The 15,165-nt window shown below is 41.2% G+C and overlaps 1 protein-coding gene across 2 annotated transcripts in view; it reads right to left on the bottom strand.

Annotated features, from left to right (window-relative positions):
• The window catches only part of KIAA0319L (KIAA0319 like), a 146,584-nt gene that overhangs the window by 61,850 nt on the left and 69,569 nt on the right, over positions 1-15,165 (bottom strand). For both annotated transcript variants that reach the window (XM_073665963.1, XM_073665969.1), the window contains 2 exons: positions 12,561-12,777; positions 8,295-8,396 (listed from right to left, as the gene is read on the bottom strand). In XM_073665963.1, the coding sequence (XP_073522064.1) occupies positions 8,295-8,396; positions 12,561-12,777 (319 nt within the window). The remainder of the gene's footprint in view (positions 1-8,294; positions 8,397-12,560; positions 12,778-15,165) is intronic.

Raw genomic sequence — 15,165 nt, 5'->3', positions numbered from 1 at the left:
TATTGAAAGCTCATCGACAGCTCCAAAGTGTAAGTGTGGATTCAGAAGAACAGCATGTATCTGCCTCTAGCTCCTCTCGCCTCCCCATAGAACTGTATATGAAAGACTGTATTAAAGGGGTCGTCCACTACTAGGACAATCCCTTCTAAATCTGAATGTTTGTCCCCATTAAAATAAAAACACCTATACTCACCTGCCGTGCCGGCACCGTTCCAGAGGTGTCAGCACTCGCTTTCCTGGGGCTCTCATTTGTATGTTATGACACGTGAGCCCTGCGGACAATCAGAGCTGGCGTCACAGTCCCCGGCTTTGGCGTATACATAATCAAGAAGAAATGAGAGCTGCGACTGGCCGCTCAAATACTGTTGATTACAAATACGTCCAAAGACGGGGACAGTGACGCCAGCTCTGATTGTCCGCAAGGCTCACGTGTCATAACCTCACATGAGCCTCGGGAACGCGACTGCCGACACCACTGGAACGGTGCCGACACCACTGGAACGGTGCCGACACCACTGGAACGGTGCCGACACCACTGGAACGGTGCCGACACCACTGGAACGGTGCCGACACCACTGGAACGGTGCCGACACTGGGGGCGAGAATAGGTGTTTTTATTTTCAAGGGACAAACATTCACATCGAGAAGGGGTTTTCCTAGTAGTGGACAATCCCTTTAAAGTGTAAGTGCCTCTAGCTCCGCTTCCCTCGACAAAGAACTGTATATGAAAGTCTGTATTAACTTGTGAATTGAGAATGAATAAGGCGTCCAGGAAGAGAAAAAAGCTGATTTTTTTTGTAATAAAATATATTACAAAGTTGCTTATTTTCACATGTACTATTGATTTATGAAATAAATCCAGTTTTCCTTGCATATTGGCTCTCCCAACCAGCAGCACTGCAGTTCTAAGTTTCATTCATTTTAAACTCAGGCTCAACGGGGTCTCAGAAATCAGACTTCATACCAATCAGAAAAAAATGACTTATCCTAGCAGTATGACATCACTTTCTATGGTATGATTAACCTTTCATCATTAACTTTCTGACTTCATAAGAGGAATAACGAGAGCAAAGATTGCTGGAAACGCATCCAGGGCAAGTTATGTGACCTTCTGCTGAGAACTTGATTGGTCAATAAGGACTTGTCACTTGCCGTTAACATACATTTTTTTTTACATGGTGTAAATGTCGATGTTCTCTTGAATCTGGACTTTTTTTATTTTATTTTGTGCCTGTCTGTTCCTGAAATTTGGCACCTTCTTCCCTGTATATAAATCTAGACTTTTTAGCTAACTGGGTGTGTAGCTCAGAGAAGACTCACATAGAGAAGAGTTGAGGACCACGTTCCCTGAATAGCAAGGTTATATTTACATACAAGGAAGAGTGGGCCATATTTCAGGAACAGAAAGGTGAAGGAACACCACAAAACCATACTCCAATCCAGGAGAACAGCAGCATTTGCACCAGGTAAATAAAAATTATACATCAATGGCGAGTGCCAGATTCTCTTTAAAGCTTAACCCCTTTGTGCACACTGCAGAGTATTTCACAACCAGGGTGTGTATGCAGCAGAATGAAGAGCTGGGCAAATGCCGGCTGTAATAAATACATGGCATCTGCCCATAACAGCTGTGATCAGCGGTAGCTTTGATTGCAGATGTTTAACTATTAAAATGCCACTGTCAATCACTGATAGCGGCATTTAAATGGCGTGATTGCCAAAGCCCTCTGACCAATGGGTTATGATGGCAGCCGGGGCCTGCTGAAGTCTACTGCCACCGCCATCTTCGTAGTCCACTCAAGTTCAGCTTTAGTCTGAGCGTCAAAGGAGACCGCGATTTATACTATATACTGCACCACTATGAAAATGCAGGATATAATATTAGCACTCAAACAATCGCAGATTAAAATATAAAAAATAAAATAAAAAATTCTTTAAAAAATATTAAATATATCAACCCCTTTTCCCAGTTTTAACCCCTTAAGGACCGAGCCACTTTGTACGTTAATGACCGGGCCAATTTTTTTAATTCTGACCACTGTCACTTTGTGCAGTAATACCTCTGGAACGCTTCAACGGATCCCCCTGATTCTGAGATTGTTTTTTTGTGACATATTGTACTTCATGACAGTGGTAAAATTTATTTCATATGACTTGCATTTATTTGTAAAATAAACAGAAATTTGTCGAAAATGTTTAAAATTTTGCAATTTTCAAACTTTGAATTTTTATGCCCTGAAATCAGAGAGATATGTCACACAAAATAGTTATTAAATAACATTTCCCACATGTCTACTTTACATCAGCACAATTTTGGAACCAAAATTTTTTTTTCTTAGGGAGCTATAAGGGTTAAAAGTTGACCAGCGATTTCTCATTTTTCCAACAAAATTTACAAAATCATTTTTTTTAGGGACCACATCACATTTTAAGTCACTTTGAGGGGTTTATATGACAGAAAATACCCAAAAGTGACACTATTCTAAAAACTGCACCCCTCAAGGTGCTCAAAACCACATTCAAGAACTTTATTAACCCTTCAGGTGCTTCACAGGAACTGAAGCAATGAAGAAGAAAAGAATTAACATTTCATTTTTTTTTCACAAAACATTAAATTTAGACAAAAATTTGTATATTTTCACAGGGGTAACAGATAAAAATGGACCCCAAAATTTATTGTGCAATTTCTCCTGAACATGCTGATACCAAATATGGGGAGGAAAACTGTTTTGGCGCATGGCAGGGTTCGGAAGGGAAGGAGCGCCATTTGACTTTTTGAATTCAAACTTTGCTGGAATAATTAGCGGATGCCATGTTGCGTTTGGAGAGCCCCTGATGTCCCTAAACAGCAGAACCCCCCCCCACAAGTGACCCCATTTTGGAAACTAGACCCCTCAATGAACTTATCTAGATGTGTGATGAGCACTTTGAACCCCCAGGTGCTTCACAGAAGTTTATGACAGAGACGTGAAAAAGAAAAAAAAAAAAAAAAATCACAAAAATTTCTTTTTAGCCCCAAATTTTTTATTTTCACAAGGGTAACAGGGGAAAATGGACCCCAAAAGTTGTTGTGAAATTTCTCCTGAGCACGCCGATACCCTATATGTGGCAGAAAACCACTGTTTGGGCGCATTATCCGGCGCTCTACGCTGAGCACTTACTTTGGGGTTTCCATCTAAATCTCCAAATGACATAATTCAGATGAAACCGCTGCGGGATCCATTCACTATAATGAGATGAGGCAGCAGAGTTACTCTGGACTCCGTCTGGCCTCTGTTCAGCGTTATCCTTCTTTTCAGAGGTGCACAAAACTGTGGCTGACCGCGCTTTTATTTACGCCTAAAAAAATGGACACCGCCGGATCATAGGTCAGGCGCCGTCCACAGTGCCTCCCATCTGTCTCATTACAAGGAATCTTCCGTCATGGGTTCCGTCTGAATCACGTATTTCAGAGATTTACACGGAAACCCCGGTGTAAGCACTCAGCGCAGAGCGCAGGATACATGTGCGCTGAGCCATACTGCGATCTTTGGGAGGCAGAATGAACAAATCTGCAGCAGGTGAAGAATTGGTTTTATATATTTTTTACGTCGTTCCTTGTGCAGTATAAAAGTGATGAGACGACTTTATTCTTCGGGTCGGTGTGATTACAGCCATGCCAGATTTATATCAGGTTTTTATGATAGACAGCTGTCACACACTAAGAGACGCTTTTTTTTTGCAAAAACTAATGTTTGCATCGCCATATTTTGAGAGCTATAATTTTTCCATATTTTGGCCGACAGAGTCATGTGATGGCTTGTTTTTTGCGGGATGAGTTGACGTTTTTATTGGTACCACTTTTGGGCAAATTACATTTTTTGATCGCTTTCTATTCAGATTTTTGGGAGGCAGAATGAACAAAAAACAACAATTCAGGATTTTTTTGTTGTTATTTGTGTGGTAAAATTGATAAGGTATCTTTAATCTTCGGGTCAGTACGTTTACAGTGGTACCACATTTATGTAATTTTTTTATGTTTTTGCGCTTTTACATAATAAAACTTTTATAGAAAAAATAATTATCTTTGCATCGCTTTATTCTGAGCACTGTAACTTTTACATTTTTCGGATGATGGAGCTGTATGGCGGCTTGATTTTTGCGGGACAAGATGACGTTTTCAGCGGTACCATTTTTATTTTTACCCGTCTTTTTGATCGTGTTTTATTTGACTTTTTTCCAGTGGCATGATGAAAAGTCATAGTTTCTAATGTTTTTTTTTTTTTTTTTATGCTGTACACTGAAAGGGTTAACTAGTGTGACACGATTATAGATCGTGTCATTCTGGACGCGGCGATACCAAATACGTGTACTCTTTTGTTTACTTATTTTTTTTTACCTATAAATATGTATTTATTAGTGTAATATTTTTTATTTATCTAAAATGTTTTTTTAGATTTTTACAATTTTTTTTTTTTTAAAGTTTTTGCAATACATTATACCTATATTGAAAGCTCCTGAGACCATGCTGTGCATTGGTCTCAGGAGCTTTCCATAGCTTGGTGACCTGGGGGTCGTCATGAAGACCCCTGGTCACCATGACAACGGTCTGGCCCCGCGATGTCGTCACGGGGGAGCCGACCTGAAGGCAGAGGGAGCTCCCAGCCCTCTGCCTGACTCCTGAACACTGTGATCGTGCTCGATCGCAGTATTCAGAGGGTTAACAGCCCGGGGCGGCGCTGGCACCGTTCTGACCGATCTCAGCGATCTGGGTGCAGGGACTGATGGCATGGGTCCCTGCACCCCTTCTCGTGCTGCTCAGCTGTCACAGACAGCTGTCGGCACTAAACTGGCACAGCGTGTTTACACGCTGTGCCAGTTCAAAGCTATGACGGACACTGCACGACAAGGAGCAGTAACTTACACCCGCTCATGCCGTGCAGTGTCCATCATTGAGCGATATGGGGTTAAAGGAAAGAAATAAAAAAAACAATAACAATGGGTATCGACTAGTCGGTAAAAGTCTGGTGTATTAAAATAAAAAACATATTTTAAATATTATTATTATGCTTTCCTCATATAGCGCCATAATATTCCGCAGTGCTTTACATACATCATCATCTGTTGAACTTCGAAAAAAAAAAAACCGCTATGTTTGCGTTTTTTCATTGAATAATAAGTGTTCATTTGCATGTACCCCAAAGTGTTATCAATAAAAAGGTTTGACTGGCAAAAATACAAGCCCTCCCACAGCTAAATAAAAAAAGTTACAGGTCTCAGAAAATGGTGACACAAACAAAATTTGTAAAAATTATTATTTTTTTTTTACTAATTTTAGATTTTTTTTCCATTACTAAAATCTAAAAAAAGGACACCAGTTTGGGATCGCCATAATCGTACTAACGGGAAGAATCATGTTACCATTTCATTTTTATAGCATAATGAACTCCGTAAAAACAAAACCTGACTAACAATGTCGGAAATGCGTTTTTTTCACAATTTCACCCCATTTGGAATTTTCTCCCCATTTTTCAGTATCTGATAAGGTACAATGAATGGTGTCATTTAAATCTACAACTCGTCCTACAAAAAGTAAGCCCTCATATAGACGGAAAAATAATATGATTATGGCTCTTAGAAGAAGAAAAAACTAAAGCACAAAAGTGAAAAATCGGCCTGTCCCAAAGTGGTGAATATAATTGGGAAATCAGCGTTTATTCATCAAGGAGCCATTGGCTTCTGAAGAAGAGCGGATTTTCTTCTTAAGCATTGTACCAGAATGTGTGAGCACCCAAAACAACACCAAAAAGAAATGGTCTGGAGGGGGGAAATGCCGGGGATTAATGTGCAGAGACCATAGAGAGACTGCATGTTGCTCAGGCAGCGATCACCTGAGTATAAGGAGACGCTGCTTACTAGATGTGATTCATTCTCACAGAGCAGCTTTTCAGGCTAATATTCCAGTATAACTGGTTTAGCCAGAAAAGTATAAAGAGTATATTATGCAATAAACATAGTAGATGTGACTCCTAAACATGAGAAGCAGGCTGGTGGGCTGGATAATAGGCAAGAACAGCTCTGAAGCTGCAACTTTCATATCTTCACACTTCAATTTTTCTTGGTAAAAACAATGTGGCTGATGTTGGTAGAGCTGCAAAACAGGTCCTCTGCATAATCAAGATGTAATGGGCAATATGGAAAAACACTCAATGGGGAGGGGTCTAAAGATTATTTAGGCTGTATGCCCCTCATGTGTGCCCCTGATGAGTGCCCCTGATGTGTGCCCCTGATGAGTGCCCCTGATGAGTGCCCCTGATGTGTGCCCCTGATGTGTGCCCCTGATGTGTGCCCCTGATGTGTGCCCCTGATGTGTGCCCCTGATGAGTGCCCCTGATGTGTGCCCCTGATGTGTGCCCCTGATGAGTGCCCCTGATGAGTGCCCCTGATGAGTTTTTGATGTGTTTCCAACGCTGCGTCTTAAAGTTCCAGGAAAGTGGATGGGATTTATAGAACTCTTATACCCACTGTGCTTTTTGTACACAGCGCAAACGGACCTGAGATTTAAGTGCAGATTTTACCCATAGACTTGCATTAGATGGGGTATAATGCGCAGGTTAAAATGCACGTGTTTTTAGCGTGTTTTCTAAGCAGAAATGCACTAAAAACACATGTAAACTGAATAAGAAGTTTTATCAAAGCCAAATACCAGGAAGTATCAAACACAAAGCAGCTTTGTTTAAAACATGACATATCAACAAGAGACAAAAACTGCAGCGCCAAATGCGCTATGAAAAATCATGCAAAAAAACACTCAAAAAAGCAATGAAAAAGCACAAGTAACCTAAATTACTTAACAGGTGCAGAAATTCTACATCATGAAAAGCTCAGCAAAAGCTCATTGTGGGAACATGGCCGTAAAGAGGCTTTTTGTCTTTAGTCAATTCAGCTCCACGGAGATCACAATAGTTGGCATATGATACTAGTTAGAAAATCAGAAGTTTCCTTTAATTTTAGGAAATGATTGAACGGTTTGGAGAATGTCAAATATAATATCCTGTACTGTATAAAGTGACTTGTACATTGGTGATGGGTATTTTTAAAGGGAACCTGACAGCTGATACATACTGGTCAATCTACGGGCAGCATGTATGAGGCACTGGCTGTGTGATCTCCGCCACATATGTTTGACTCTGAAACGCTGCGGCGTTTCAGAGAAAATCTTGCTTTAAAAACTGGCTGGGGACTGAGTCAAATGGATGACTAGCTGAGAAAGAGGGTCCCTGGCGGCTTCTCCCTGCCCACTGCCAATACCTGACAGGTCTCTTCCTATACACGCATGCAGGGAAAGACCCGTCACTTAAGGGGAGTGGGCAAGGAAAAATCACAGTGTCTTAGGATCAAAAATACCTGGCTGAGATCATACAGCCCATGCCGGATACATGCTGTCCATGGATCAGGTCCAAATTAAGAATCAAGGGAAACGGTCAGCACAAATTGACTGTTCAAATGAAGCATATCACCTTGTAAGAGACATAGCACTAATACAAATCATATCTTTAGTATCCAAATCAATTGGTGCTTTTGCCATAAATCTGTCTTTCTTCGAATATGCTAATGAGGTGCTGGGTGCTCCCCGGGCGTGGCTGAGCAGTTCAGTGCACCTTCCCACCTACCTGTTTTCCAGCTATCTCTGCCTTCTTCTTCCTTGATTGACAGTGGTTTTTACTGGAGCCAAAAAGAGGTAGAGAAAGATAGAAAACTAGTAGCTGGGAAGATGCACTGAAGTGCAGAACCATGCCAAAGGAGCACTGAGCACCTCATTAGCATCATTGAATAAATAAGGATTTATGGCACATGGATTTCAACACTAAAGATAGGGACACAATACTAATAAAAATCCTAACAAAGTGCTGTGCTGGGTTTGATCAGTCATTGTCTGCCGACAGACTCTCTTAGATGTTAGGCCACCTATGGCCCATATAGTGTTGCACGTTTCATGCTGTCACATCCTATATACTTAAAAATCAAACACTTAAACGATCCACTATGAGTCAACGGGCAAAAAAAAGAAAAGGAAGAAATCATGATGAATCTGACTTTTCTGCCATGGACCCTGTAGACATAAAAGCCATGATGGCAATGTAAATAGCGTTATAAGAACGAGGACCCACAGAAATTGTCCGTTCTCTCAGTCATACAGGATTATGGAGAGCAGAACGATCCTGAGCGCAGAAGGGCAGAGGGCACAAGTACTGGCACTAATGGTAACGGTCACCCACGGTGTGTGCAGCACGCATGTGACTGTATGGAATTACCTGCAGGAGGTTCAGGGAGGACAAAGGCATTCAGCTGAACTGCATTTTTGGGTAAGGTAACCTCGACACTATCTCCAGCAGACACCACGAGCTTGTTGGTTACTAGAGGAAAGATAAAACCACAAAAATACATTTAGCTTGTATCTACACACATCTAGTGGACTGTGAACAAGCCATGGTGCAGAAATCCGATACATCAGAGGGCAAGAAGGTGAAGGAGGCCCATATTAAAATATGGTAGTTCTGTTTTGGACAAGAAATACATAAATGACATAACTGAATACTGGGGAATATATGACCCCCCTACATACCAGGGTAAGATATCAGGAGAGTGTCATAGATACATGCCAAAAACATCACATTGGTAATGTCTGTGATTTTGGACAAACACAGATCTCAGTGGACACTCTTTAAACCTTTTTGGTATGGCTAAAGATGCCCAATCACAGCAGATGACCCAATGAGGATACATGGGTAGAGGGGTTTACGGACTCTCCCCTAATATGGTAGATGTCGAGAATCGGTGTTTGGATCCTTTGTTTTCATGGGAGATAAGGTGAAACCTAACAATATTCTGAAGGTACATTTGTACATTTCTTATAACAAATATAACTCCTGAAACCCAAATAAATTACTAATACGACCAAATAATGGCTCTGCAGAGCATTACAGCCATCAGATGAACTATGGCTTACTGCATCATAAATGCTCAAACTCATTTGATATAATTGGCACGTGTAAATAGTATTTAAGGATGAACAGTCATTTACATTTTTATTTCATAAATCAATAGTTCACATGAAAATAAGCAGCTTTGTAATATATCTCATCAGAGAGACTTCCCCATTACTGAGAAAGGAGATGACAATTGGTGCTTTGAAAAACTATGGAGAGGGGAGGAGAGAGGATGAAAGAAGAGCCAGTGGTAGACCCAGAAATGCTGTTGCAAGTTCTACTGAAACATCATTTACAGTTCTCCATAGAACTCTATGAGCACCAACAGCCATCTCCTATGACAGTAATGGGAAAATCTGCATTCACTGCGACAAAATTTCTCATAAATTGAGAGTTTTGAAAGCGAATGATCAGTTCAGGAGGAGAAAGAAGTGGATTTAATAAGATATATTACAAAGTTTCTTATTTTCATGTGTACTATTGATTTATGAAATAAATTAAAAACTCTTTAAGTACTCAGCTACTGATTGGAATTGTATTTGGCCAGGCCTATTCATGGGGAGCTTGGGGAATAGCTCCCTATATCCCAGTTCCCTGGATAAGTGCAACATAGCCGGTAGTAGGATATTAAAGTTAATAGCAGTTAAACTCAATTTTTTAGTTATTGAGTGGACTCCACCTAATAATGGAAGGTTACAGGATAGATTTCGCCTCCATAGGGGAGTAGAGGCAGCTGACATTTAACTAAGGACATGAAAACCCTTTCAACAAAGGCCAACTGAAGCACCGCAGGAAAAAGAGGATTAAAATTTAATGTAACCTTTCAGAAAGCACTTTACCTTGACTGGTTTTCACTGGCAATAACTAAAGATTTTATAGCAATCAGAAAACACCAAGCTAGCACACCTTTACTAAATGTAAGTATGTGCAATACTACGAGCTGTGCTTCATCCTGAGCTAAGCTTTCTCCAAAACACTCAGCGCAGGTCAATCAATGCCTGGGAAATATCCACAATGTCCTCCGGTACTTAATTGGGACTCAATGACACTGGATTTTCTGCTCTGTGTGCATTTACCCTATGTTATGGCTGATCAGTGGAAAGTAAGTTAGAAATCAGTTAAAATGGATTTAGAACACCTTTAATTAATTCTGAAATCTCAAGAGATAATAAACAGGGTATGGAAGGAAATACAAAGGAATTTGTGCAAAATATATCAGAAATTGCCTACCTTTTCCTTTTTTTAATTTGTGGGTTGGCAAAAGGATACAGCAAGAGGCAAGGGAATACTTTGTTTCAACATTGTCAAGAGTCTTTTATGCCGAGGACAATGATTTACAGTACACCAGGGAGATAAGACAATACAAGTAGATCCTGAATGGCAATTATTGGCTGCAGGGATGCCTTCTGGCCCGGGATATGGGGGGCAGCGATTTCCTAGGACCGTTGGAACAATCAAGTGCTCTATTTCAAAAGCTAACAATGTCCCCTCTGAAACAAAGCTGGCTGTAGAGGAATAACCGCTAGATACATTGTTAAATATCTAAGCCCTAGTGGTTTTATACCGCAAAATACAGTATTTTCAAATTGCTGATTTTGCTTTTCTATTGACTGAATTCTATTGTGAGGCAGGTGATGTGCTACTGTATGCAATGGCACGGCTGATACTAATCACATAATTAACACATTGGCTCTCTAGTTTTCAAGGCTCAACATGTACACATATTTTTTAATATCTAGCTGGCTAAATTAATAGCTTTTGTTGTTGACAAAATAAATCAGAATTTAATGGGGATATAACCGCATTCACACAAGGCTTTTCAAAATCCTGATTCTCGGGATCAGTGGAAGTTATTCCCTATGTCATGGATAGAGGATAACTTCCAAAAATGAAGCAACTCTTTTTAGAACACACTGGGAATTGCAGGTTCATGCGATACAATTGTATATGGTGGGGGCTGACCTGACATTGCAATTGGTCATTGGTAAACTTGGTGCTATATTCATATATGGATGGTGGCTCTGGTGCTGTATTCCTGTACTGATGATGGCTCAGGTGATGTATTCCTGTACTGATGGTAGTTCTGGTGCTGTATTCTTCTGCTGCATTCATTTACTTATTGTGGTTCTAGAGATGTATTCATGTACTGATGGTGGTTCTGGTGATGTATTCATGTACTGATAAGGATTCTGGTGTTGTATTCATGTACTGATTATGGTTCTGGTGATGTATGTGTGTAATATTTTTGGTTCTGACCTGTAGTAATGTAGATGTAGATGTAGTAATCCTTAATTTGTTAAACTTAATCATTAGAGGGTTAGTATGCTTACACAAAACTGCAAATACAGCCGACTGAATTAGGCGACTAAGGGCACAACCCCTTTAAGTTTAGCCAAAACTTTGGTGACAGTTTATCTCTCCTGAGAGTAAAAGGATCTGGTGTTTACATTCAAAATGCCACATCCTTCTTTTCCCCCAACATCATCTGTAGATGAAAATGGTTGTCAGATCTCACAAAAATTGGCAGATATTGTCAAATTCAAAAATTTGTATGGGGGTCTTTATGGCTGTTACTTGCCCCATGTAGTGAAAGAATTATGGCCGCTTGGAACAACTATACGAGTAAATAACAAAAATGTGTGTGGCCGTGTCTGCAGAGCAATCGTTCAACGTTAATCATTAACCAACTTCTATCTAATGAATCACTTTCAGAATAACGAATGTCTTCCTATGAAATTAACATATATCTAGATTTTTGGGTATTAGTGACATGATAAGAATTGAGAAGCTCTGGAGACGTACAGAAGAGCACACAAAATAGGACAACACCGTCTGGCAAGGGATAGATATAATCGATGGTGGCACTCACCTAAGGGTATTGTGTGCAGGCACAACACCCATAAATGTATAGAAAGCCGCTGCTGCTACCCCGTGGCTGGAGGAAACGTTCTTCCAGAAGTTTAATGGCAAAAATGGAAGCTGGCACGTTTAGGCAGGCTGCGCTGTGGGAATGAAGAGCCTTGGGATTCCAAAACGGTTTTTATTAATACCAACGCGTTTCTGCGCCGGACCGGTGCCTTTCTCAAGGAAACAAAAAGGAACATAGGGGTAAGGCGAGTCAGCTCACGGCAAGTTAGTGTTCCTTAGGAGGTCATCGCACTGAACCGCCCTGGTATGGGTCGAGCACATGCACAGCAGGAAAAGAAGAAGATTTATCCAGCGATGATATTGTTAATAAAAATTAATTTCTTTTTATTCAGTTAAATTTAAAAGATAATCCAGTGGATAAAGTCAAAGCAACTACCATGCACCCTCCATGGCAATCCAGATCGACGCGTTTCGACTTGTTAGGTCTTAGTCATGATTTTGTTTCCAGGTGCCTTTCTCAAGGTATAAAAACCATGTGCCAGCTTCCATTTTTGCCATGAAATGATAAAAAGTGTCAGTTTAGAATAAGAGAAGGCACTTCTAATGAATGTATAGATGTGTATTGTACCCATAACACTGGGTTGTGATCTGTCCTAGATGTCATCTCTCTCAGTTATACAAACTGCATAAAAGCATACATAGAAGTTACACCAATCTGCTTACCTGGTGCTGTAGAGCTAGTAGGAGCAGGCGTTGGACGTGTGCTTGTGTTGCCAGGCACTAAGGCTGGTGCCAGTGTGACCAGACTTGCTTTTTCTCTACCTGATGTTGGTGGGTCATCAAATGGCAGTGATTCTGTGACATTGATCCTGTTTGATGGCTTGCCAGTGAATGAGCTGTCAGATGGTAGGACAGTAGGAATTACACTTGATGTATTCGTCTGTAAAAAAAAAAAAAAAAAAGGGGGGAGGGGGAGACAAAAATAATTTAGAACAAAAAATGGCAATATTTTTGTCACTAACTTCTAACCTCCAAAACTTAAATAAAATGATCACAGCAGGAGAGACTTGGATCTAAGCGGAATCTGGTTAAAGCTGTGGAAGCGCAGAATTTCAGCCCTGCAGGACTCGAGCAAGTGAAAATCGGAAATAAAACAATCAAGTAGAGAACCCATTCACTGTTTTTTCGTTGGCTCAAAATAAAGAAATCTGCATAACTTCTTTATCTGGTAGAAAAAAAAAAAGATAGCAACTGGACCATTCTTTTACAATGAATTCTATGGGAACGAATCATAGAGGATTGTTTCCATTTTGCATCCTTTTCTGCTCCATTTGTAACACATGTAGTTTTTTTTATACTGGATCCATTATAAATATATGACAACTGGCTATATGAACAGAGCCTAATGAATAATCCTTTGTTGGTCAAGTTTAGCTCCACATTCACATAAGGCTATGCTTACATGTGTGGTGGGCATTTCTGAAAACAGAATACAAGCCAGGGAAGGATGACAGACCCCATTGACTACAGTGTAGTCTGTTGGGTTACTGTTATTATGTCATTCTACTGACATTTCATTGGAAAAAAGACCTAGAATCTACAGCCTTACGTATGCCTATGAGGCTCCAGAGATCTGCAGTCAGTCTGACATCATGGCCATAAATGTCTGACATGGGAGGAGGTGTATGATAGCGGGTTACTACTCTCCTGCTAAGAGAGAAACATATGCCCACTCAGCTGACCACGTATGTTGTGCAGACAGCTGTGTAACCTGTATGGCCAGCCTTAGGCTCGAACTACACCTAGACTACTTATCACTCACTCTAAATAAATCACTTTCAAAATGCTGTGATGGCCCTCTCACCAGGAATACTTTGAATGGCTGCAAAGTGTTCTATTCGACAAGTGTCTGACAGTCATTTCAATGGCAGTCAGTCAGGGCAGGAGTCAGGTAACCCACACTTTGTACTCTCTTCCAACTATCTACTTTTTTCCTGCGTCCATATTCCTGTTTGCTTTTTTCATCCACATTCACCGCCCCATCCCCCCTCCATCACCACTCATCCACATCTGCCCTTCTCTCCAGCCCTCTCCCTTGTACAGCTCCCATGCTCTTTTTAATTTTCTGAAGAATCTCATTCTATCTTATCCAAAGATCCTGCACAAAAAACCACGTCACAAATCCAAAAACTATCTGCTCTTTCTCTTTTACTGCTACTACTCATTTCAGGGGATATCTCTCCTAATCCTGGTCCACCCTCCGCCAACCTCAACCTCTCCCCCACCTGACATCGAAACCCTGCTAACCTTATAAAATCAGCTGTACTCCTTCATCACCCTCATTCAGTTGTGCACTGTGGAATCCACGGTCTGTATGCAACAAGCTTCCTTTCCTGCACAATTACTTTCTGACCAATTTTTCTCTCTCAATTTGCTGGCCCTCACTGAAACCTCGATCCAGGATTCTGACACTGTCTCCCCCTGCCGCCATTTCTCATGGCGGCTTGCATTTTTCCCATTCCCCGAGACCTGCGAACAGACTTGGTGGTGGAGTCGGCATACTCCTGTCCCCACAATGCACCTTCCAGGTCATCCCCCCCAGTTCCATCACTCTCATTCCCTTCTGTTGAGGTCCACACCATCAGGCTCTTCCATCCCCTCTCCCTCAGAGTAGCAGTCGTATACCGTCCCCCAGGCTCACCAACCCAGTTCCTTGACCATTTTTCTGCCTGGCTGACGCACTTCATGTCCTCAGATTTACCAACCCTTATCCTGGAAGACTTCAACATCCCCAAAAACAGCACCACCTCCTCATCCGCATCCCAGCTTCTATCTTTAACCACTTCTCTTGACCTCTCACAGCTTTCAACCTATGAGACACACAAAGACGGAAACACCCTTGATCTGATCTTTGTCCGGCTTTGTTCAATCCCCCACCTAGATAACTCCCCTCTCTGATCATAACATTCTCTCCTTCACGCTCACAAATCCTCGCCCGCCCCAGCACACTCCTACCTATCACACATTCAGAAATCTACAATCCAAAAACCCTCATACACTTACAGACTGCCTTCACTCATCACAGTCTCCAATCTCCTCTCTGTTCTGTCCTGATCTGGCTGTAAACCACTACAATGACACCCTCAGAAGCACGCTGGCCCAAGTAGCGCCTCTCACTCTCAGAACCTCTAAACACAGAGTAAAACAGCCCTGGCTCACACCGCAAACCCGATTTCTCCAGCAATGCTCCAGAAGTGCCGAACGCCTATGGAGGAAAACTCGCACACTAGAAAACTTTATCCACTATAAATTTATGTTAAAAACATAT

The sequence above is a fragment of the Phyllobates terribilis genome, unplaced genomic scaffold, assembly GCF_046119375.1.
Source record: "Phyllobates terribilis strain yellow unplaced genomic scaffold, ASM4611937v1 Scaffold_2__4_contigs__length_985480577, whole genome shotgun sequence".
Taxonomy (NCBI): domain Eukaryota; kingdom Metazoa; phylum Chordata; class Amphibia; order Anura; family Dendrobatidae; genus Phyllobates; species Phyllobates terribilis.
The sequence above is the reverse complement of the archived record's forward strand: the minus strand, read 5'-3'. Positions and strand labels throughout refer to the sequence as shown.